We start from the raw sequence: 25394 nt of genomic DNA, 5'->3' as shown, positions 1-25394 counted from the left end.
CCAATAAATAAAATAAAAATATGAGCTGCCTAACATAAAATCTAATTCGTTCTTATTATCATAAATTAGAAAAGAAAATATATATATGTAGATATGGCAATATCTTCAATCCTGAAGATTAAAGATGAGCTCAAGGTTTCACATAACAAAAACCCAGTTGCAACCTGCATATTTTGTCTCATATGCAGACAAAAGCCATTGTCTGCCAGAGTCTATTTATGTCTGTTTAATTAAATTTTCTTTCCATCTTCTGTGCCTGTTTTCTGCAAGGGCTTTTCTTTGATTCTCAATAGTGTGTCCCGCTGCCTTCTTGAGAGCTCTCCAACTTTTTCTTTCAGATGGCTATCAACTGCCAACTACTTTCCTCTATGAGAGAATACCCACACAGGCTGGATGCCTGCAAGTGTAGCACAAATCCTATGTAACTTAACAAAAAAAAAAAAAGCTTCTCATAAATGATTGTTTTAAACAAACTTGCCATAAAGCTTTTTGAATAATTGAATAATGTTGATTTCATAAGTAATTGGGGCTAGTTTACACATACTTACTATATAACCATTATTGTGACTTTGCTTTCAGAGAGTCATTCAAGCAAAGGACAGATGACAAAGCTTCAGATGAATTTCTCCAAGTCATGTCGCAGCGTGGATACACCATCGGAGAAATGTTGGAATATTTTTATCAAGAACAAGCACACAACGTGGTTGATGTTGTTTTAGAAGTGCATAAAGACTGTCATTATTGCAATCAACTTGGGAGGAAGTGATGCCTTCATGTTGTTTTTAAAAGTCCACACAGAGCTTTTACTTTGATCAATTTAAGAGTGATCCTTTGGCATTTTATTGATTCTTTTAATGTGTTAAAGCTGAACTATATCAGCTTGGGATGAGATGACCATGAATAATAAAGTCAGTAGATGCAAACAAATAAAGTGAAGAGGGAAAACCTTTGGCTTTCTGTAATGAGGATCTTGAGCTTAAAACTTTCTGACACTTTAGTGATCACAATAATCCTGTAGACCACTGAAAAAGGTGTAGGCCTACTTATCACTCTTGGATGGCTGCCTGGTTGTGCAGTATGCGCGATGGACTGTCTGTTTTGGTTATCTTGATAATCCCGGTTCATACCCTGCCCATTGCTGAACCAGTAGACGTTTGTGGCTAGGAAGTAGAATTATCTTCAACTTTGAAGGAACATCCAAAATATGTTAAACACTTTACAATTTTTCTTCTTAGACTGCTTAGTTTTGAAGGGAAAATCATAATAACACTTCCATCATTGTTCTTCTACTTATATATATCTCATTCCAGCTGATGATGCTTTTAGTGAGTTATTTTAATATTTTATTTGAAATGTGCCATTTTCATGTCTGCTTATTCAAGAAAATTGTCATAGTTTTTATGACAAAGTTCTTTTTATTTTTTTGCACATCAGCACTCATAAGGCCATGCCATGCTTTAATAAGACTGTTTAATTTATTGATTTAGTTAAGTTTTACTAAAAACAGTTTAAGTGAAATCTGAGCATTTCTTTTAACTTTATCTTTGTTACCGATGAGTTATACACATTTTAACGAAATATTCTTTTAATATAGTATTTCCTATTCTAACTAATTTAAATGTTTCTTTTACTTCAAGCTGCTGCTAGGTAAAAACTTAACAAGTAGGCTACTGGTAACATAAACAGTTGTTTTTTATAGAAAAAACAATTCCTCCTTTATATAGCTGACCAACCTCTGAAAGAGTGATTTTTTTTTTGCTCTTAATGAATGATGAGATTTTTTTTATTTTTTAAACCCCCCTTATTTTCCCCTCCCCCTGAAAAAATCCTGGTTACCCTTAAATGCATCTATAAATTTACTCCAAGAAAAAAAAATTCCAGCCATAGATCTAGACTTAGAAGGCAGAGCTCAAATGTTCTTGAAGGAATACCCACTGTGATGTATGTCAGTTTAAGATGATTGTCTATATCAAATTTAATTTTAGAATGCTTTTAAAAATAATAACAATCCAACTTGAGTTTTCCCAGTGTGACCAATTAACTAGTAATTCTTTCCCCAAAGATATCAAAATCGAAAACCTTATATCCATCTAGGTTTTTCTGACCTTCTGACCTTTTCCAATGAAGACTTTGCTAACTGAATAAAGGAATTGCAAAAAAAAATAATGTCTCAGGATGATTTTAGCCTGCCTCCTTTTGAAAACAAAATAGAGGTAAAAAAAAAAAAAAAAAATAGAAGAATGTATAGTAGTCAACTATTTATACAGGAAATCAATTCAAATGTCGTTTTGTGCTTTGTTTATGACTGTCATGAAATCCATTTTTATTCAAAGCAAGTGCAATTTAGATAATTCAGTGAATCTTGAACTATTTAAATGATAGTATCATCAGCCAATGTGTTTGAGGAGATAAAAAGTTCAAATCTTGTATTTGTGTTGTTGCCTCTTCTTCCTATCTTATATATTATTGACATTACTTGAAAAAAGAAGATAATTAAGTCTGACACATTTCATGTGTCAATTTAGTCATGCATGTTAATCAGTGGCTTAAATTCTCCTAAGTCATTGGTTTTCCAGGCTGATTCAGGCAACCCATTCCATTCTCTAATGGCACTAGGTAAGAAGGAGCACTTGTAAGAATTTATTCTAGCGTTTTCAGAGTTTCATTAGGTTTATTTTTCTATTTGTAAATGATGGTTTAGTGTTTTATGTATTATAGCTACTTTACTTTTTATTCTTCTGTCCTGAAGTGTCTCTTATGATTCTAATAATGGTTTTACTCTAATCAAATAGGAATATTCATTTGTTATAAATCTCACTGCTCTATTTTGTATTTGTTCTAGTTTCTTTATGTTTTCTTAAATTGAGGGCTCTCAGAGGATGCATATTCTAATATTGGCCTAATTAAGTTAAATAGCATTTTAGTTTTATTATGATGTTTGATTTGTACAAATTTCTTTTGATAACCCTAATGTTTTGCTGGATTTTTTAATAATTTCATCAATATTGGGATTCCATGATAACTTTTCATTTATTATTACACCTAGATATTTTGAGTTTTTAGTCTCTGAGACTGGTTTACGATGAATAAAATAAGCTTTTATTTATTTTTTTTTTGTTACTCTTAATAGCTGGCATTTTTCTGGGTTGAAAGACATGCTTCAATTTGATTCCCATTTCTGTAATTCTTCTAATTATTTTTGTAAAATTTCATTATATTGTGTTTTTATTGTTCTATATATTATCATCTGCAAATAATCTGACTTTTGTTCCTGAACTAATGCAATTTGGTAGATCATTTATGTAAATTAAAAATAGTAGTGGACCTAAGACTGTTACTTGAAGCACACCTAAATTTACTGTTATTGGTGTTGATTAGAGCCATTTATTATTACAGTTTGTTCTCTTTCTATTAGATAATCCTGAATCCATTGATGTAATGAACAATTAATGCCAAAGTATTTTAGTTCTGTAAGCAGGCTAAGGTGATGAACTTTGTTAAATGCCATAGAAAAGTCTTGTAAAATTGCATCTATTTGTTCTTACTTAGACTTAGGTCCTCCCATGGCGCATTGGGCGACAAGCTGTCTCCACAAAGATCTGTCACTGGCAATGTCTGAAGCCTCCTCCCACCTGGTGTCCACTGTTCTGAGGTCCTCCATGAATGTGTGGCGCCATGTTATATGAGGACATCCCTTTATTGGCCTTCATGTCATCACAACTCTTGGTATGCTTAGTTTATTTTGTCGGAGAACGTGTCCCGCAAACCACATGCGATGCTCTGTCACAATCTCACTAAGTGTTCAACTCCCAGTTCGGCATAGGATTTCTTTGTTTGATTATCGATTATCAATCTATGTAACTGACTCCTCACCCATTTTTGTTGAGCCGCATTCAGTCTTTTCTCAATTTTGACATGACTTCCATGTCTGACATGCTTATGTTGCTGTTGGGATGATGATGATGTTGAATAGGTGTATTTTTGTCTCGAGTCCAATGGATTGGCTTGTCCAAATAGGCTGCAGCCTTTGGAAAATGCTCCATGCCTTTCCTGTTCAGCACACTGCATTGCGGTAGACATCCCCATCATTTGTTATGATGCTACCAATGTATGTGAACTTATCCAACTCTTCAATCTTTGACTCGCCAAGTCTGAAGGGGGCACCCTTTGCCTTATATCCCATTCGCAAAAGTTAAGTCTATTTGTTCACTAATATCTAATCCCTTTAAAAAATCATCAATTAATCCTAATAGTTGAGTTTAACATGACCTATTTTTCCTAAAGCCATGTTGGTAAGGAGTGAGGACATTATGTTGATCTAAGTGATTTATGGTGTTTCTACATATAATGTGATCTAGAATTTTACATGTGATGCTGGTGAGTGATACTGTGCTGTAGTTTCCTGGATCAGATTTTTCTTTTTCAAATAAGTGACATTAGCTTCTTTCCAGTCACTCGGTACTATTTGCTGATTTAGTGATGCCTGATAAAGAATTTTGAATTAGTTCTTTGAGCAATCTAGCTCTAATACAATCAGGTCCAAAAGCTTTTTTTTTTTGCTAGCATAGTTTTTGGATTCCTTTTTCTTGTACATTTATATCTGCTATGTTTTCTACTGGTTTAAATATATTAATATGTCTTTGTCTCCTGAGAATGCTGATGCAAAATATTTTTAAAGAATGTTAGCTTTAATTTCATTATCATTATGTGTTAAGTTATCTTCACCTCTAATGGGAATTACTCCTGTTGTTTTAATTTTTTTAGATTTAATGTGACCATAAGTTTTTGTTGTTGTCTTCAGATATCACTTTATTTATGTATTCACTCTACAGCTGTCTTTTGGGTTAGTTGTTTGACTTTAAGGTACTTTTTATGGATTCTGCCTTAGTTTAATTACATTTTTAAAATAGGTTTGCTTTCTGTTTGCAAAGTTTCTTTAATTTCATTTAAATGTTATAGCATGCATTAAGCTTTTAACCATTAAGAGATTTCATGTAATATTACCCCTATACTAAATCATGACTATGTACATAGGGATGACCCTTAGTTTTCAAGTTTATAAATTATTGCTTAATTTCCATAAATGTGTACACACAATTTTCTTTAAAAATTTGCCAGTAACAGAAAACTATTAGTAAGTTGTTAAAAAAGTTGTAAGATGCCATCAAATCTTAAATTACAATGTTCTTTCAAAAAAGAAAATTAAGGGCCACCCCAATGAAGATTTTTTTTTATTATTATTTCTTAATGCATTTAGTGTGTTGAAACAAATATTTTTTTAAAGATGTTTTGTTATTGTAGACACAATGTTCTTCTGATGGCTCTGATGGCAGCAAATATTCATTTAGAAAAATTCTGATTTCAACTGAACTTGTAAATATTCATGGTTTGGATTATATGCTGGCACATAGACCAAACATGCTGGTGTAAATATGATCTTTTTATATATATCTTTCTCAATAAAATTACATATTTTAACTGAACAAGCTAAATGTTTGAGAAATGCAACTAGTTTTTTTTCTACAATAAAATGTATATGTATTATTTTTATATGAAAGTAAAACTGAATTAGATTATGCATTTTCAATTTATTTAAAATAAAAATAAAAGAATTTTGACTACCAACTTGCACTGAAGCATTCTAACAGAGAGCTACAATAGGATTAAAACATGTCAGAAAACATGACAGAAGTCTGTCATTATCAATTCTTAATGAGTTTGTACACTATTGTCCAATTGTAACTTATGTAAAACTAGAAAAAAAAAAGAATAATTTATTTATCTCTGACAAATTCAATAAAATTGTTTTTAAAAAAATGAACAAAAATCTTTAATTCTTTTGAAATGAACAAAATCAAATCTTTTTTTTTCTGAAACAATGTTACAAACGTAACAGAAAAATAATTACATCATATAGGAATAACAAAAGAATTTTAAAAATTAATTTTAATTTTTTAGGATTCTCATCACAAATAAAGATGTTTTTAAAAAAAATGAAATCTGAATGGCATGAAACTGACTAAGAATATAATTACAAGTGACATTGAGTAACAAAATTGAAATTAAATTTCTGGCTATTCCAAACACACACACACAGTCTGCAATGACAACTATAGATATAGAACCCATGTACACCAAACACTTGGCTAGTGATCAAACACAATACTTAATTATTGAGGAATACATTGAAGTGTATGTCATTTTGAACAAGAAGGTACCAAAAAATATGACAAATGATAAATAAAAATGATGGTGCAAAGCAATTTGTTTTTTGTTTTTTTGTATCACAGCATTGCTGATGAGGCTGACATTATGTGCTGTGTCAGTGGCCAGGACAAAGCAGCCATATCAAAATAGGACATCCACACATACATTTGTCTACTAACTACACAGTTATCTGCACATGGAAACTAGGTATCACAACAGAAAGAGAAAAAAAAAACATTTTTCATTCACTCTGTATAAAAATGCAATCACAGCACCAATTAAATATGCAACTAGCAATCACACAGTCAAAATGTCACAAAATAAGTAAAGCACAATGCACTTTATCTAAATTGAGCATCAAGAAAAGACGTCTGACCCAGCAACAAGTACAATATTCTACATTAGATTTCAATGATTTTTCATTGTTTGTTTTGATGCTTACATTGTGTTTCCACTACTATTATGAAGAATTCTTTTCTTGAGCTTCTAATATCAACAAAATAAAACATTGATCTGAATGATATTCTGTGACATTGCATTCATCAGAACATATGCACATACACAAAAAGTCAATGTTAAAAAAAAAAAAAAAAAAAAAGACTGAATAAGATAATGTTAAGTTCACAATTTCAAAACAGATATAGCATGGGTCTTCACATATAAATACATACACACCCGTGTACAATAGGAAAAACACAGATTATATCATTTAAATAAACATGAGATAACTTGTTTAATAAATTTAGTAATATGTTTAAAACAAAAAGCTAAAAAAAAATAATTCCTTTCTGGTTCCCAGTCAATGTTTGTTTTCCCTCGGACTGCCCATACAGCTACTACTACACCACATACTCCCATGCTATATGTTCTTATTAATGCATTGTTCTTTCTTTTCTTTTAAGTGTGTAACAAACCAAATGATGATAATGTGTGAAGTGCTTGTGTCTACTCTAGATGAATGAAGGATGGGACTGACATCTACACGCCAAATTGTCTCTCAATGGCATTCACACATTATTCTTTTCTGTTCCTTCGTTTCCTAGGACTATTCGATTTCCTGTACATAAAAAAAAATATTTATTAATTAGAATCTTCACATAATTATGGTCATTAAGTTAACGTAGGCTTCTGAACACCGCAAGTTTAAAAAGCTGTATTTTTTAATTCTCTTATAACCTAGCATTGATACAGTTACAAATCAGACTTTTATGATATTAAATATGGCTACTTATTCTAGGGATAACTAAATCTAATATCAAATACATTAAAAACTATAAAAATCATATAAATATCTCCAGTAGATTTAGTGAAATTTAAAATTCCTACTCACTTGGGAGATCCTTGAGCTTCCCCTTCAACACTGCCTTCACCAGACTGCAAGGAAGTAGTGAACACAAATATATTATTAAATGATTCAATGGTAGATTATCATACAATGATGAATAGGATATGAATAACAAACTATTGGATTAACTGTCGATAAATATAAACAACACAAGTCAAGATTATAAGAGAGGAGCAGACCAGATTCCTATCAGCCTATAAGTCTTCTTTATTGCATACACTATGTAAAATAACATAAGAACTTGGTTATCATGACACTTTTCTCTAGCTTGTGTACATAGCTTAGGCAGAAAGTTGAACACACACACACACACAAAACTTACCTCCTCCACTGGAGAGCTGCCATCTCCAGCAGCACCAGCCTCCACAGTTTCCTCACCACCTTCTGCCACTGTGCCATCCCCAGCTCCACTCTTGCTCTCCTCTTCTTCCTCCTCCTCCTCTTCCTCTTTGGCCCCACTTTCTTCAGCTTCATCAATCACATCAGGAGTGGCATCATCAAACTTCTTCCTGTGAGCATCAATGTCCTCAGGCTGATGGGAGAATATGACTTTTTCATCAAAATACATTTCTATACATATCACAGTCATTTAGAGTTTGTACTCTTAGTCAATATAAAAGATTAAAGACCTTTTTTTAAAAAAAAAAAAATCTTATACCATTGCAATAATTAAGAAAAATTAATGTAATTTTTAAAATATATCTCAAACATTTTTGTTTACATACAGTGTTAAATTATATATCTATTTCATCAATGTTATTTAGATGTGTATAAAATAGTAACATACAACTGTATGTCTTTTAAATTTATTTGTACAAAACTTAATTAGGACTACTGAAAACCTAAACATTAAACTTCAAAACAGAATGATAGAAACTAGAACTACTAACTTCTGACTAAAACAAGATTCTTTCAACAACATAAATTAATACCAAAATGAATCAAATCAAATTATCACTGTTACAACAATATTGAAACAAAAGGCATGCTCACAATACCATTAAATTATGTTAACAATTTCATCTTTAATGCACCTGATGGTAACTCCTTTCAAACCAGTAACTTTCTTTAAACATACAATGAATTTTTCATTTAATTAAATAGCAAAAAATATACTTTATTTTCTTGAAAAACTGCTTTTAATATTTATATTTTAAAAAGTTAAAGAACTTTTTTAAAATTCCTTCAATAACAAAAATATCTTTAGCTAGATAATGGGTTAACAGAATCCCCTGCCTAGTATTTAAGCTGTCTTCAGTTGTATGATATGGCCTAATACTATCAACCTAGTTAAACACCCAACCTTGTTAACATTGGTCCAACAAGTGAGATTCTAAGCTATAACACCATAAAAGTAATGTTAAGTGAAATGAAACAAAAATAAAACAAGCACCTTCACAGGACCAGATTTTGGACAAAGGCAGATGGCTAACAGTACTACTGGTAGCAGGAGTACTACAACATAGACAGCCCAGAGCCATGGACGCTCCTCAGTTGAGCTCTTTATAGCCTGCCACCAACTCTGTCATTACAACACAGAAAAAAAAGGGGAGGGGGGCAAAACAGAGGAAAGAAAAAAATGAAAGCAAAAATAAAAAAACTAAATAACCAAAAAAAAAAAAATTTTAAGTAAAGCACCAGTCTATGTCATTGATCTTCAGCTCATTGATAATCATTAAAAACTTTAACCTTATTTCAAAATGATTATTTTACATTTAATACATTATGACCATTTATAAAAAAAAATAATACAAAAGTTTTAATAACATTAATTATTTCTACTCTTTTTTTTTTTATCACAAAATTGATATTTCAGGCTAGTAGACTAGAGTAATGCTTTGCTTAAATATTTATAAATCATGAACTAATAGGTGTGTTCAGATATAAAACATGCAAAACAAAAAGTTATAAACCAAAAAAAAAACTTAAGATGAGAAAGCATGCTGATAGTTCCAAGGCAACAACAGCAACATCCATCTATCTACAGGCGAGCCACCAATGTTGGGTTTACCTTTGAGCTGCCAGCGCAGCAATAAGTTAAGATTAATATAATAGGTAGCACAACTACCAGGATGAACACAGCCCACAACCATGGCCGTTCATTAGTGGCATCTTTAATTGCCTGTATTATGCTTTGCTGAAGATGACATTAAGAAAACACTTTATTCAACATTGCCCTAGGAAACAAAAGTCAACTTGGATAGAAACTTTAATGTTGTTCCATTATTAGTCCTCTGTATGTGTAGTGGAGTTCACTGGATCTAGTATCCTTACAGAAAGGGTTACAGCAGGGGTGGGCAACCTTTTTCCATCGAGGGGAATGGGGGGCCGCATATATACATATATATATATATAATATGTAATTAAAACTTTTTAAAAATATGCTAACCTAACTGTGTATCTGTGTATAATGTCTTTAAATTTACTTTTATACTGTATCATACAAATCCTTTTTTTACACTCCCAATTGAGGAATTACAACAAGAGCAACTTCTGAAACTAAGTTTTTGAGTACTTTTTAAAATTTTGCTATTGTCTTTTTACATTACAACATTTCACCACAAACGTACAGTTGTACTTAATGGAACTCTTTAAAATCATGCATAATGTTTCGGAACTGTGGAACTAGCTTACTAGTGTTATCCTCGTGACTGCTTTCAAATTACGAAAAGATTTTACAGGCACATACATTTCATGTGGAAACAACTCAATGCAATACTTCCAATGAAAAACATGAAGTCTGTCTTCCACTCTGCATAGAACTCTAAGTAACAAAAACACAGTCAATGTTCTTCAAGGAACAACAATTTCTTCTTTAAGATTACCTATTGTTCTCAATACCTTGCCCATGCGAAGCCAGAGGATACTACTGTAGTTCCAAACATCGAAATGTTTTATTTCCAAATCTATAAGTACTTCTCAGAACTACCTGTGTTTAAATCCACTACCTCTGAAAGGTTTGATCAATGAGATAATTTGGTCAATATGTTTGATATTCAATGCAGCTTTGCACAAACTTTCTGGTTGGGATATTGTTCTTAAATTTATTTTTTTTAAATCTGTTTTTCTCAGTCAAAGCAAGGTTCCATCAGTTTTTACACTTGCCATTTTGTTTCAAGCCGACCCAACACTTTCAACACATTTCTTCATAGCATAGAATAAATACTGGTCTGAGTTTGTGTCTTTGACTGAATGTTTTGAAATGTTGCCAATAAGAATAATCTTCATTTACTTTAAACTCTTTAGAATGACATGTAGAGACAATATTTCTTTAGCATCTTCATCAGTAGTGATAGAATCAGAAGTTTCAATAATTTATATAGACATTTATTATTAATAAATTTTCATTTTTTATATAACCTGATTTCTGTAGGTGTCTGTGGGCCGTAATTTGCCCACCCATGGGTTACAGGATTGATATTATGTACGGAGCAGATTTATGCACATGTTTAATTAAGTCAAGTTGTAAAAGTCTTACAACAGGTGAAATAAAGGTCACTTGTTTCTGTTCTCTATGATATCCTAAGGCTTCATAAGGCCAGTGTAAGAACCAAAATGAAGTCAGGTGATACATATTAATTCATATTTACAGTCTCGTTGTTTTTTCTTCACAGAGAGAAAACTTAACTTATTATATCAATATGTACATATTTTCTTTTTCCAGAAAATTCAACATTCTAAATATATTCAAATATAGGATATTTTCAAAGACAAACAATTCAATGCTTTCAGAAAAAAAAAAAAATTATCCCACAAACATTCTTACCCCTGTAGATGCAGCACTTCTCTCTTGTATACTCTTAACTTCCCAAGTTATGGAGGTGAAATGATCTACTACACTCTGATTGTCAGCAATAAGGAAGTTATCAAACAGAATATCATCACTCATGGACCACAACTCTAGACCAATAGCTTCCTGAGAATCAAATATAAATGCTTGTGACAACCATGAACAGACCAATATTTGGTTGTGATTAAGGACAAACAAATACTGGAAGTCAAAAAAATAGAAATAGATGAACACAATTGTTAGATAAATATAAAGTAAAAATACTTCAGTAGTACAGACTTTATGGTGTGGTTCATTGTATTGTGCATGTATAAATAAGATCACTAAAAGCTGTTACACACTTCATAATTCATGTCATAAGTAAAAACACCATCACTTACAATTGGTGTCATTTTGTAGGGAGTCTTGTCTTCAAAGTAGTCAGGATTGGCAATTGTTCTGGGCTTCCATTCACCTTTATAGTTAGGATTCTCTATCATGGGAGGCCTCCAGGTACCTTTGTATTTAGGATTAGGAATAGTGGGTTTCTCCCACTGCCCACAGCCTGGAGCATCTTTGCATTTAGGATTGTCTATAACAAAAGACATTTATTTATAATTCCACTGTGATAAACGAATGAAAGAAAACAAATTTCATGAACAACATGTCCAACAAGAGCATATTTGTATTGAGGAGTTGATGTACAAAAAAAACTGTACATTTGCACTTACCAATTCGAGGGGCTTCCCATTCTCCATCCATTTCATCATCCCTAAAGTAATTTAAAGCAAAAAAAAAATTGTCAACAATTTTTGTAATTATTAAAAATGTTTATTTTTATTCTTAAATCTAATTTCCCCAGACTCACCAATCTTCAGGTTTGACAGCTGATGGATCAGGAATGTAGACTTCTTCCTCAAGCAACCAACCATCAGGCATTACAGCATCCTCATCCACTATTGTCGCTGGTTCAGATTCATCCCTTCACAATATTGAATTATTAAAAAAAAAAAAAAACATTAGGAATGCTGCTTAAACTAAAACAGGAAGATTTTTATTTATTCAACAGCTAAGAAAAAGGTTTTCCCACATATTGTTTGATGTACCTACCAGTCATCAGGTTTCTTAGCATCAGGATCAGGAATCCTGAAAAAACAAATAAATACAGTATTGTATAACTATTTTTTTTTAAACAAAATTAGAGAAAAAAAACAACAACATACCTTTACATTAATAGTTATTTATTTTAGCAGCATTACTTACTTTTCTCTATCATCCCATTCAGCAGGTTTCTTGTCATTAGGATCTTCTATCTCTTTAGGTGGATTAACAGGAGGGCTAACAGAAAAAAAGGACAAATTTTGAGTTATAGCAAAGTTGCCTACAAGTACGCATATTGCATATTTTGTACGCAAATGGACACGAAAATACGCGAGTACGGTTTTATCATCTGAAAATACACATTTCTACACCAACAGCACCCCCCCTCGAAAAAAAAAGTAGTTCCTGCTAATCCTATATAGATCAGTGCAACAATGCCTGGAAATGGACTATTCTTAAATAATCTACCACAAGATCCAAATCTAATTCTAATTTAGATTCTAGATCATAAGATGTGACCATGTGTTTAATATACTTAGATTTAGAACTAATCTAAATAAAAATACATCTAATAATAGATTTAGACTACTGACTAGATCTTGGTCTAGTAGCTCAAGGCTCTGGATATCTGTAACTAGATCTAGATCTACTTCAAAGCAGCAATTTTTGCCATCTTATCAAGAGATTTATTGATCTCCTTATCATTAATGGAATAAAAAAAAAAAAAGGGGGCAAAATTGGCTGTTCTAACTTTGTATAGGTCTAGTTCTAGACTAGTATTTCACAACAGAGCTATTCTAGGTCTAGATCTAGAATCGATTTTTTTTAAAACCACCAAATTCAGCATAGAGTTCTTTTGAGATGAAAGTGAGCAGGGCAGAAGTTTTAATAGAAGAAATATTGGTTGAGCTTAATATTAATCTCTCTCTCTCTTAGCATGATAAAGGGAATCAAACTGATGTTCCCTGACTTTCAGAACGTATCTTCAGTCTTAGATCAAGGGCTACTGTTATAGTCACTAGCGACTAGCTAGGTTTCATCAAAGAATGAAATCAGGGGCATTCAAGTCTGAGTGTGTTTGCAAAAGAAAAGCTTTAATTATGCTGACAAAAATTATTAAATTCTTGATTCCTTGTGCCCTCCTTCAATACATCTGTTTATTTTATAAAACAACTTCAAGCATCAGAAACCAGAATAAAGCTTTATCTTACAACAGCTAATCAGCAGACTCAATAGCTCAGCTTTTATATTAGAAACAAATTTAATGACTAATTTGGATGACCTGCCTGAAAAAAAAAACATAGTAAAACAGAAAAGAAAGCACATAGAAAGAAAAAGCAGCCTTAAGAATTTAAAATGTTTGTTGTTAGTGATTATAGAGGATGCAAAGCTTTCATTGCAAACTCTGCACAGAATTGTCTGAAAGAAGAAAATCTGAATTTTTTGTCAAAATGTGATAAAATATTTTCATTGTCTGGATAACTTTTAAAGAAATTACATATAAACAAAACTACTTTTATAGAATTTGATGTCACTGATTCAGCAAAGCAAACCATCAGATCTGGTTTTAGTCTAATTTCACTTGTAACAAAAATTCCCTTTCTTTTGGATGAATTTTCTGTTGCGCTATTATGGAATGTGGAATACATTAGAGACATTATGATCATAAAATTATTCCCAAGTGACAAGAACGGCATCATTCTAACATATTCTACAAAGATTAAAAGTGTAATTACTTTGACAAATGAACAAAATGTGTTAGGATTGCTACATTTCGTATATGTTACCTACTTCAATGAGTATTATTCTTTATATATATAGGAAAATACACATTTGCCCCTCAAAATATACATTTCCAGGTCTGGGAATACACATTTCCCTTTGACATGTAGGCATCTCTGGTTTTAGTACATACATACATATTACTTTTTTAAACCATCTATTGTTTCTACTTAAGCACAAATACAAACAGTTGTAATAAACTATATTATGCCCATACCTAAAGTTAGTGAGAAGATCTCCTGAAGACACCAGTCCATTGTCTACTTTGATTTCAAATGTGTTGTCTGGGTTTACAGCTAGACAAACAAAACAGAAATGATCACATTTTTTTGTGTCTTCTATCTACTGTGTGAACAAAATTTTAAAAATGTAATAGGAAAAAGTAATTACTTAAGGTATAAAGATGAGTCTTTTTGTCAGTGAAAAAACTTTCAAGCTTAGCTGTTGGTTTCTCTGCATGCTTCTCCTAGAAACAAAATATTTAGACAATCAACAAATATTATTATGTCCTTTATTAGAAATTAGCTTTTTAATCGAATTATATGTATAGAACTTACTAAAATTTTGAAGCAAGATCAACAAAATCAACTCTAAAATGAAGAAAGTGGATACAATACTACATAAAATACTCACTTCATATACTCCAGTCTTAGGATTCATGTGCCGAAAGATAAAATGAAGCTATTGAATATACATAAAAATAATGTGTAAGTCAAAAATCATATTAAGTGGTCAACAATTAATTCTAATGGATCAACAATTAACTCTTAATAATTTACAATTACAATTGAAAATCCTTCTAATAATAAAATTAATTAAATGCCATGATTACCTTATAGTCATTGCCACACTTGTCAGGGCCAAACATAATGGTATAAGGTGTTTTGTCAGTAAATGCTTTCTGTTAAATAATTAAAGAAAACTTTTAAAAAATGGAGAACTGAGAACTACCAACAGAATGAGTCTACTGAGCACAAGGGTCTAGGCATTTCATCATTATATACTGAAGACAGCATAGTCAATTCTCACACTTAAAAGTCAGTGTAGTTGCTAGCAAGAAAGTTGTCACAGCACTGCACTTGACTATTCAGCTCTCAGAGCAGCATGATCATTTTTTAAGTGATAACATTGAGTGAAAGTGAGTTACAATTGTTTAAAAACTAGTTCACTAATGATTATTTAGATCTTGAGTGTGTGAAACCAAGATAAGACACTGCGCCTACCCCAAATATTGTCTTATTTTCATCTTTTATGACAAGATTTTAATCATTCTATGAAGTGGGTTTTTTTTATGTTTCTTGACTGATTATAGAATTCAGCTTTGAAAAGTTAGTTGACTAATAATAAATAATTATCAGTCATCATTTCATAAATTTACTTAGGACGGCATGTCGAAACCATAGCTATCTTGCATCAATGAATAAAGATATCTCGTGTGCAGAAGACAAACTATAAAACCTAACTTTTTGAAACATGAAAATGGTAGACAATTATCTTTTTCTTTAGCCATGAAAAGTTACAATTCTTAAGAATTTTTTTAAAAGTCAATTTAATTTTAGGAATTTCAGACTTTTCAATAAATAGTGGAATAATCCAAGACTAAGACCTCAGAGGACTATACTAACCAGATTTAACTGTCCTGTTTTAGACAACAGCTTAACATAGGCACCTCCGCACTCAATGCCATTCTGGAACTTTACTTCATACCTAGAACATTCACAAACAAAACATTTGTTTTAGTACACTTGTATAGGACTCTCTCTCTCTCTCTCAATAATAAAGAAAACACTTGTATAGACTCACTCACTCTCTCTCAGTGATAAAGTTTCATTTTTTTATAGTAATTACATTTTTTAATATTTTAAAACAACTAAAAAGTCTTTTTTTTTTTAAGGATTTATCATTTATCGTTGCTGCAATGTTAAGTATAAAATGGATCAATACAATTTTAAGCAAATTTACACAATAACTTTTGATCTTGCAAGGATCATCTTGCAGTTAAGGAAGATCAATTTGTTATGCAGAATACATGTCAAGAACATTCAAAGACATTAACCTTCAATCAAAATAGTCACAACAATGCACATAAAACAATGTCCTTTTTATCTGTCAATAGCAACACCAAAAATTATATCAAGTCTATGAATGACTTTTCACCCTTCACATTGGCAAGGACGCATGACAGGTTTCAGTTTTTAGCTGGGTAATAAATCCTCTATAGATCAAATCTGTCAGTGAAATGGTAGGCTGTATCAGGTAGTTACACCAGAGTACGGAAGTTTGTTTCATAGAGAGCATCAAGGAAATGTAATAAAGGAATAGTAATAATAAAAATAAATTGCTACCAATAGCACACAAGTAATAAATTATTTGTGAAAGTCTCTGCTTCTAGCAAATATCAGTTTTTGAATAGCAGTCCCAATATATCTCATAGCCAGCAGCAGAAAAGGGGCAGTTCAATAGATTTTATGTTAAAGCTTTATGTAATTAATGGGTACACCATATCTGACAGACAGAAACCTATTTAGTAATGACAGATTATAGTACATATTTACTCACTGGACAATTAAAGGCTTTCCATCAAATTCAAATGGTTTATCTAACTTGGCTGAGATAGCATGATGCTTTGCTTTTGACTAGTTAGGAGAGAAAAAAGAAATTGTGTTACATGAAGAATGTTGTAGCCATATTTAAAATATATATATCTGCTGAAACTAATAACCAAATAAAAAAAAATATATAGCAAATAATTTACAATAAATTATTTTAAAAGTATAATGAAGTAGTTTGTTTTATTATATTATATAGTATTAAAAACTAAAAAAAACTTACCTTCAAGATTAAGCCTAAGTCTCTCAAAATTGGATTTTCTTTAGCCTCTTCTATCACCCACTTACCTAAAATATACATATTATATATAACCAGTTAGCAACAATGTGAAAATTTAATGATAATTATTCCAATGTTTTAAATTGAATTTGAAAAGGGAAAGAAAATTCTGATCCTACCATCATATTTGGCAAGATGATCATCAGCACCATCTTTCTTAGCCTGAGATTGCACCCATCTAAGAAAACAAATGGATCATGAATGACATTTGTAGAATTTTATATTGGCTAGATAGAAAAACTAGAAAAGCTTTTTTTTTCTGATACTTTAAATCTATTACAGCATTTCTCCACCTTATATTATGTACTCTAGAAACTGAAAGGTTCTGCAGCCATAAATTACAAAAGAACAAAAAATTCAAATGTATTTTTTTTTCAGTATAAGGATGAATGGAGTGCTATGATGCACTTAAGATGATACTTTGCCCAATAAATATTTTTGAGATAAAGGTGGAGAAATGCTGATCTAATACAGTCATTTTTGTGCAAAGCTCTCACTTTTTCAAAAATTCAGCTCTTGTATCAAATGGTTCGTAAAAGTAGGTGTCACCATTAGGTATTGGCCTCTCATACTCAGGCTATTGAAAAGAAAAACATTTTCATATGAATTCTATATTTAGCTGCAGATAATACACATATTGAAATATTAAAACTTTAACATTGTTTTTTTTCTCTATTCCATTTTTTTAAAATTGTATGTTATAGGCTGTGATACAAAAAGACTAATTACCCTTTCTTTAGGAAATCTCATTTCTTCTTCTTCCACCTCTACCACACCATCATCAATATCCTCCTCTTCATCCTCAAAATCAGCAGAAGCCATAAAGAAGTTGAGCGAAAACAAACATATAACCAAGAGGGAAAAACTAAAAATGATCTTCATCCTAAAAAAAAGAGCAAAACTCAGTATTAAATACTTAGTACTAGTAGTGCAGGTTAGTGTTAAAATAAAGTCTAATTTAGATCAGACTGATCTAAAGGTAAATTCTGGTTAAATATATCTAATATAATATATATATATATTTAAAAAAATGTTTCCAATTATTTATTTTGGAAATGTCATGAGCAAATGAGACTTTTAATCATGCACTAACACAGAACTACAAGTAGTAGATTATGAGAACTTTAATCCTGGCTCAACGAAAATAATATCCGAAATATCCGCATTCAAAGTACTCCATTTTTTTCTGTCCTTTTTCTTCTTCCTCTTTCAATATGCATTCACACCATTCCACATTCACACTATGTTGTGCACATAACAGGAAGTAGATATTATTGTGTTGAAGATGTGGAAGCATGATAGTGATCACATACACCAATGAGATGCCACGAAAATTATTGATTCCTGCTTGAATGTGATTAAGGTTCAAAAAAAGACAAGAACTTGCCTATCAAATGACAACTTGAAATTACAAGTAGCTTAAACACAATGTAGAATCCAAACAAAAAGGTTATTATAAATATTTCTCTAAATTGTTAGTAATGATTCAATGTATTTATTGCAAATCTCCAGTAAATTAAAATGAAAGCTAATACTAAACTAACAGCATGCCCCCCCCCCACTTTTTTCCTTTATTGTAATACCCTCACTTAGGCATAATATACAGAACAAAAAAAACAATTCAACAAGCAGAAATTTTACAAAGAGAATTAGATGAATTACAGAAATGGGAATCAAATTGAAGCATGTCTTTCCACCCAGAAAAATGTCAGTTATTAAGAGTAACAAAAAAACTCAATTCTACTGATTTTGATGAAACTATCAAAAAATCAAACAAGGCATTAGGGTTTATTAAAAGAAATTTCTATAATATGAATCAAATAAGAACATAAAACGAAAGTTTAATAAAGTAAATGTTATTTAACCCTGGTTAGGCCAATAACAGATTATGCATCCTCTGTTTGGGACCCCTCAACTCAAGAAAACATTAAGAAACTGGAACAGACATAAAATAGAGCAGTGAGATTCATAACAAACGAATATTCAAATTTGACTAGAGTAACACCTTTAGTAAAATCACTAAATTTAGTAAGCCTTCAGGATAGAAGACTCAAAACTCAAAAGTAAAGTAGCAATTATACTTTAATTATACATAAAACACTGAACCGTAATCTTCAAATACAAAATTTAATAAAATACTCAGAGACAAAGATTTATATAAAGGCACATTCCTCATTCCATATGATAGGACAAATTGGTATTTAATGCTCCAAGCTCCTTCTTCCCTATTAGAGCATGGAATGGGTTGCCTGAGCTAGCCAGGAAAACCAGTGACTTTGCAGAATTTAGGTCATTGGTTAATATGCATGTGATGTGTAGGACGTAATCATCTTTTTTGAAGTAACATCTATATTTTTTATATATTATAAGATAAGAAGGTCTAAGACTGATAATAGTAAATAGTGATAAACTATCACTAGACCTAGCCTAGAGCTCTAAAATATGGTTAGATATCATCTAAATATATTAGACTACATGATCAGATTCTTGATTCTATTATACATCTATATATATATAATATCATAACAGACTCATCTCCTCAGTCAGTATCATCAAATCATTCTCAAATTAAAAAAATAGACTGCTCTGGCTCTAGTTAAGTTGCCATACCAAACCTTTCAGACTTTTTCCCCTTTCTTAAAATTAAATAATTTATATGGTTATTTTTTATATGATTATCTTTATTATATTTTATATTATAATTTATATAAATTATATGAATCAAATTAAATGATAGATCTAATTATTGATGATACAGATAATCATAACCTAACTTACTCTAACCAGACACCTTGAACTTTGACTTTACAACACAAGCCAGGCTAAGCCTTTTATTTAATAGAGTTAAAGTGACTACAGTCTACAGTTAACTGTACAGAAAATCTACACTCTACAGACTACAAGTACAAGTCTAACAAGTACAGTAAGTAACAGTCTAACAGTGAGTTTAATGAGTTTAGCCTAACCTAATGCTATGGCCGATCAATTAACTACTAAACTAGATCTACTCGATCTAGATATTGCAAACGAAATAGATCTAATATATTATAAGATCTAATATTTTTGGATTATTTTTTCAACATGCAAATCAAGTGTTCTAGATAAATCTAGATTCTTGATCGTCAATAACCGGTCCGTTATTTGCCAAACGTGGTGAATTCTCATTTGTCAGAGGAAGCGTTATTCACCGGAACTTGTTTTCTAGACTAAAACGTCACAAGTAGATCTATATAATCTCAAACCTAGTAAGAGTTCTCAATCTGTGTATTTCTAGGCCTACTTGAGCGACTAGGAAATCTTGAGTAAAATAACAATTAACTATGGATTTTGAATAAAGTAACAATGTTCCCAATGAGATGAAGTGTAACGTGTTAACGACTGACGTCATGAACATAATAAAAGTGTGTTACTGAAGGCGATTGCAGCAGACCTAGATAAGATAATATACCACACTGTTATAAGAACTACAGCGAATTTTGTTTTTCATTTACTAAAAATCGGGATCCTATCCTAATTACGAACTGTATGTCATATATCTATCTACATATGATTTAATGGAAATGTCGCCATCAATTCTCATAATGTTAACGTTGCTTATAATGATCTACAACTTAAATTAACGCTATCTCGGCATCTCTCAATTGGTCAACACAGTTGACCATAATTTAAGCTTATGAACAGTAGGCTACTCGAGCATGCAGTTGATTGGCTTTATGAGCAGTTGTTCTTGTAGTAGAACCTAACTTGATCCGTTATGTACATGGAGTAGTTTGCTCCCCTCGAAGGATCGATTGTGTCACAACCCAAAATCAGATATTTATGGCATTGAAATCACCTGCCACAATAGTTTTGGTGCTTGAAAACAGTGGCGTACCACGCGGGGAATGCTAAATTTTAGAATCAACTACCTTCTTACTACAGAACGGATTAATTTTTCCAGAGTAATTAACGTATTAACTTTATGAGGACATCTTTAGCGTGGATTGAACGGTCCTCTACAAGGCAACTTAAATTGCTGAACACGAGGAAAAACTTTCCACGATCAATATCCCGTTTCTAACTTATATGCTCTGCTGACTCGAATGTCTCTCATACTATAGCATCAGCCCGTCTAACGCCTACTTCTAAATTAAATTCTAGGCCTATTTGATTTGCTATCCTCTAACTAGGAGAAATAGTAGGCTCCAGGAGATTGAAATTCTGAAAAACAAAAATGTGGGAAGAGCCTTGGAGCCTGGGGATCTGCTTTGGTTCCCACTGGAGGAGCTTATATAGCCTACATCGCTCCCCTAGACCACTTAGCTGACTAAGGGGACGGCGAACATAACATTTTAGGGGCTATTTCGGCGCCACTAATAAAAGTTTGAGAAACATTGGTATAATGTACTAAGAACTGTTCCTGTAAAGTTTTAACTTTTAATGAAGATGTTGAATGTTCAGATGATGTTAGTCTGTTTCTAATTGTAATAATGTTATATTTTAATATATGTAAATATATAAAATTTCAGAAACAACAACATTTAATTTTTAAAAACTCCTCATTTAAAACTATATCTCTCAATAATGTAGAACAAGTTTCCCTTTTTTTTCGATATCAAACAAAACCCCCTCCCTTGCCCGCCTCGCCCGTGTCCACTGGCGACAATTAATTTCTTCTCTGTAACCTCTTGGCTTCTTACTGCTGGTATAAATTAGTTAGACCTGTTCTCTCTATAAAAATTTGGTTCTACTCTAGATGGTGCGCATCTAGTGCACTGTCGGCATGCATCAGTGCATCCTTTTAATTTATTTTGACCCTTGGGCTCATGACAAATAGGCCTATACTATAGATTTATTTTCTATTGAATAAAAGTAAGTTTTAATATTCTTTAATCCATGTGCTTTAAAATATAAGTATCTGGCAGAGGGAGACCCCCAAATGTACTAGATCTAGTCAGTTGTATCTGTTTCAAGTCTAGTCGTATCTTCGATTGTATTTCTGGGCACACTGCAATCGTACAGGATGTGTTCTACTGTCTAGTCTTCCGTGTGACAGTGTCGACATCTGAGTTCGTGATATCTCGTATCTTAGGGAAGTAGGCTCCTATCGGACAGTGTCCAGTGTGAAATCGTGCCAAAATTGCCTGATCATTCCTGTCTAGCTGCTACCATTCGTCCTTCCTGTTTGGGCGTTTGAGAACCTTCCAGACTTCCCGTCCCCTGCTACAATGGTCCCAGCTTTCGTACCACTTGAGCTTGATCCATTCACAAATCCTCGCTTTTGCACTCTCGTATGTTTGCAGCTCTACTGGTGGGTCTAGAAGCGTTCCTAGCTTCGCCAAACTGTTGGCCTTCTCGTTTCCTCTGATTCCACACTGTGAGGGAATCAATTGCATCACCATACTTAGCCGCTATTTCCTTTCGAGGCGCTCCACGCATACCAATGTTTTTGCCAGTTGGGTAGGCCACGTCTCTGAACTCTCGACAGCTTGAAGGCAAGAAAGTGAGTCTGCAAGGAGGATTACATTGGTTGGTGCCGCAGTCCTTCCTCAATACGTTGTTTGGCCTACCATTTGAAATTGTCATGTAGAGTTGTGCATCGCACTTGGAACCCTAAGGCCTGTAAAAGCGAACGAGATCTCCCTCTTACCGGCCTGGATGAACGGCGCACACGATTTGTCCCCTAAATAAGGCCTAAAAAGCTTTACGATTGTATTACCGGTATATAGGCCCAGTGGCTTCACGCGGAGGGTGCGGATCGCACCCGGTGACATCCACCAGGGGGTGACACCTAAGTGGAGAAATTCATCCATCCATCCCAGTGGATCGCTTGCCTTTTGGTTTTTGCCTGTATACAATTTTCGCTCCTCTGTTATCTGAGATTCTTTCAAGGCGACCTGCCCAACGTAGTCTGTTCTTTTTTTTTATTTCAGTCGCTATATTCTATTATTGGCCTAACCAAGGTTAAATAACATTTTAGTTTTTTATGTTCTTATTTGATTTATATAAATTTCTTTTAATACCCCCTAATACTTTGATTTTTTAAATAGTTTCATCAATATGGGGATTCCGTGACAGTTTTTCATTTATTATAACACCTAGGTATTTTGCGTTTTTAGTCTGTGTTACTGAATAAGATACGTGGAATTAATTTGCTTTAGTTTTGTTGGGTTTTTTTTGTTACTCTTAACAACTGACATTTTTCTGGGGGGGGGGGGGGAAAGACATGCTTCAATTTGATTCCCATTTCTGTAATTCATCTAATTCTCTTTGTAAAATATATGTGTCTTATGTTGTTTTTATTGTTATATATATTATGCAATCGTCTGCAAATAATCTGACTTTTGTTCCTGAAGTAATGCTATTTGGTTAGGGTTAGTTGGAAGATTGTAGATTGCTCTTTGCGGGGGAGGAAGTTAATGCTGTCCAGTTTTTTAGGCATGTTCATTACTTTGTACATGACTCTGCCTGTGTTTCCTGTTGCCCATTGGTTAAGACACTCCTCTTTGTGGTAGTTGACAGGTCTATCTGGTTGTTCCATAGAGAAGATTTTGCCTTTGAAAGCTTAGCTGCTCTTTCATTTCCCATGATGCCAAATTAGGCTGTTTTTTTGGATAGCTTTCAGTTGTTTCGAGCATGCCTACTTTGAGCTCCAGTGAAAGGTTGTTGAATGCTAAAGTTAAAACTAACATTCACTATGCGATTAATTACTTTCAGTCAGTAAATGTTTCAACTTCTTCAATGTGCTCCTTGTTTGCATCATCCACGTTCTAAGTCTTTCGTGTTGTCTGTATGTTTGGATGTTGATGGAGTTAAGTCATTAGTAGGCCAATCCTTTTTTATGATTCGGTTGTAAAACAAACACCATTGATGCTGTCTCAGGGTATAAACCCGAGGCCACCGAGACTACCAGTACGACTTAAATTACCATTGCACATACCAGACGACAAAGGAGCCATTCACGTGAAAGTCACTATTCCACGATAAACGTAATTATCGATCTATCTTAAACATTTTTGTTATAAACCTCCTCCTAAATTCAGTCACGATAAGTAGCTAAGAAGTCTCTCTTTAACGTTTCCCAAAGTAACAAAATAGGATGTTTCTTTTACTTGTTTACTATTGTTACGATCTCTCCTAATCAGGCCTTCTGTAAACACTGCTAAACACAACACAGCACATCTAACACATTAAGAACTTGACAACAAGAGCTCTGGTTAATCTGGTACTTTAATAATGAGTGAATAAGTAGATAACAGCCAATACTAGACTATTGGCAACACATCAACAACTAAAATGTTACATTGTACATCACCGTACAAAACTCTACTGTCTCTAGCACTTCCTGGACTCGTACATAACACTTAAAATTGAGGACTCAACCAGAACTGACTTCATGGCCGAAAAACAGTCCCGATCTCCGGTCTTGAACTGCACTTTCTTACACACTGTGCCTCTGGTTCACGCAGGCTTTCGATCACATGACCATAACGCGGGTCATATCTATGTACTAGCAGTACTGTCCCTTGTCCATCGACAGCCATTGCCTTGAGTGATGTGCCTGCATGAGTTCACGTGTGTCAACTGAACCTACAGTTAACCCTCTCGCGCCGCCAATAGGGTTATAACAATATCTAATTTGAAAGTCTACATCTAGATTTCTGGTATTAGAAAAAAAAAAAAAAAAAACGATGCTTACTTTCTATCAACGGTTTAATTTAAAAAAAAAAAAAAGAATGGGAGTATTGTCACCACATTACAATAAACCTGATGAAAGCAGTTTCTTGCATAAAGTTTGATGTGACTTTCGGATATTTTAAGGAAACTTTTTTTTTTTAAACCAATTTTTACAAAACTGCATTGTAGTGTAGGCCACAATGGGTCATTATTCACAGGACCAGGCGATATGCCGCATTTAGAGTTAAAAAGTCCTTTAGCTATTTGAGATATGGAGCCCCATATAAGTCCAGATATTGTATGTAACTACTAAATATTTTTTGGTTGTTACACCATCGGGTGTGGGCCCCTAAATGGTCGTGGGCCCGGTTCATTGAAACCCTTCGCGCCATGGATGCTACATTACACCACTGGCTTTAGGGCTAGTTCGTCAGTAAGTTGGATCAGAGTTCTTTGCTTTTTTTGCTTGCTTTTATTATTTCTCTAGGGTCTTTAGAATGATTGTCATGTGAGGAATTAATAGAATGTAGCGAGGCGGCCAATAGAGTGTTCTAGAATGATTGCCATTTACATATATAATTCAATATTAGGCCTATATAAAAATGTTGTCACATCTGGGATTGCGTAGCCACGAGAAATATTGCA

The 25394-nt window shown here is 32.7% G+C and overlaps 2 protein-coding genes across 10 annotated transcripts in view; one reads left to right on the top strand and one right to left on the bottom strand.

Moving 5' to 3' along the window:
- LOC106069331 (uncharacterized) overlaps nucleotides 1–5486 on the top strand; it is a 39444-nt gene extending 33958 nt beyond the window's left edge. For all 6 annotated transcript variants that reach the window (XM_056038213.1, XM_056038212.1, XM_056038210.1 and 3 more), the window contains one exon: nucleotides 580–5486. In XM_056038213.1, coding sequence (XP_055894188.1) covers nucleotides 580–766 — 187 coding nt within the window. In that variant the 3' untranslated portion in view covers nucleotides 767–5486. The remainder of the gene's footprint in view (nucleotides 1–579) is intronic.
- Nucleotides 3844–20459, bottom strand: LOC106074995 (calnexin-like). 4 transcript variants are annotated; one of them, XM_056038207.1, is made up of 21 exons: nucleotides 20336–20459; nucleotides 17823–17976; nucleotides 17591–17670; nucleotides 17213–17271; nucleotides 17037–17101; nucleotides 16764–16840; nucleotides 15830–15911; nucleotides 15037–15105; nucleotides 14838–14885; nucleotides 14595–14670; nucleotides 14422–14500; nucleotides 12585–12659; nucleotides 12432–12467; nucleotides 12190–12303; nucleotides 12053–12093; nucleotides 11723–11913; nucleotides 11319–11468; nucleotides 8946–9074; nucleotides 7875–8084; nucleotides 7538–7581; nucleotides 3844–7264 (listed from the first exon to the last, which is right to left on the bottom strand). In XM_056038207.1, exons 2-21 carry the CDS (start codon nucleotides 17973–17975, stop codon nucleotides 7222–7224), a joined length of 1821 nt encoding a protein of 606 aa, XP_055894182.1. In that variant the 5' UTR covers nucleotide 17976; nucleotides 20336–20459; the 3' UTR covers nucleotides 3844–7221. The 4 variants fall into 4 exon arrangements, with proteins under 4 accessions (XP_055894182.1, XP_055894183.1, XP_055894181.1 ...); XM_056038208.1 differs by lacking the exons at nucleotides 8946–9074; nucleotides 20336–20459 and adding exons at nucleotides 9564–9689; nucleotides 19872–20288; XM_056038206.1 differs by lacking the exon at nucleotides 20336–20459 and adding an exon at nucleotides 19872–20286.
- Between the last annotated feature and the right edge of the window lie 4935 nt (nucleotides 20460–25394).

The sequence above is a fragment of the Biomphalaria glabrata genome, chromosome 8 (genome assembly GCF_947242115.1).
Source record: "Biomphalaria glabrata chromosome 8, xgBioGlab47.1, whole genome shotgun sequence".
In the NCBI taxonomy this organism is placed as follows: domain Eukaryota; kingdom Metazoa; phylum Mollusca; class Gastropoda; family Planorbidae; genus Biomphalaria; species Biomphalaria glabrata.
This window is presented reverse-complemented; position numbering and strand designations above follow the sequence as displayed.

Coding starts and splice junctions, on each gene's coding strand:
- LOC106074995 (XM_056038207.1), bottom strand. CDS start 17,975: ATGAAGATCATTTTTAGTTTTTCCCTCTTGGTTATATGTTTGTTTTCG. Junction 11,469..11,722: donor CCTACAAAATGACACCAATT/GTAAGTGATGGT, acceptor TTTGATTCTCAG/GAAGCTATTGGTCTAGAGTT. Junction 7,582..7,874: donor GCAGCTCTCCAGTGGAGGAG/GTAAGTTTTGTG, acceptor ACTTCCTTGCAG/TCTGGTGAAGGCAGTGTTGA.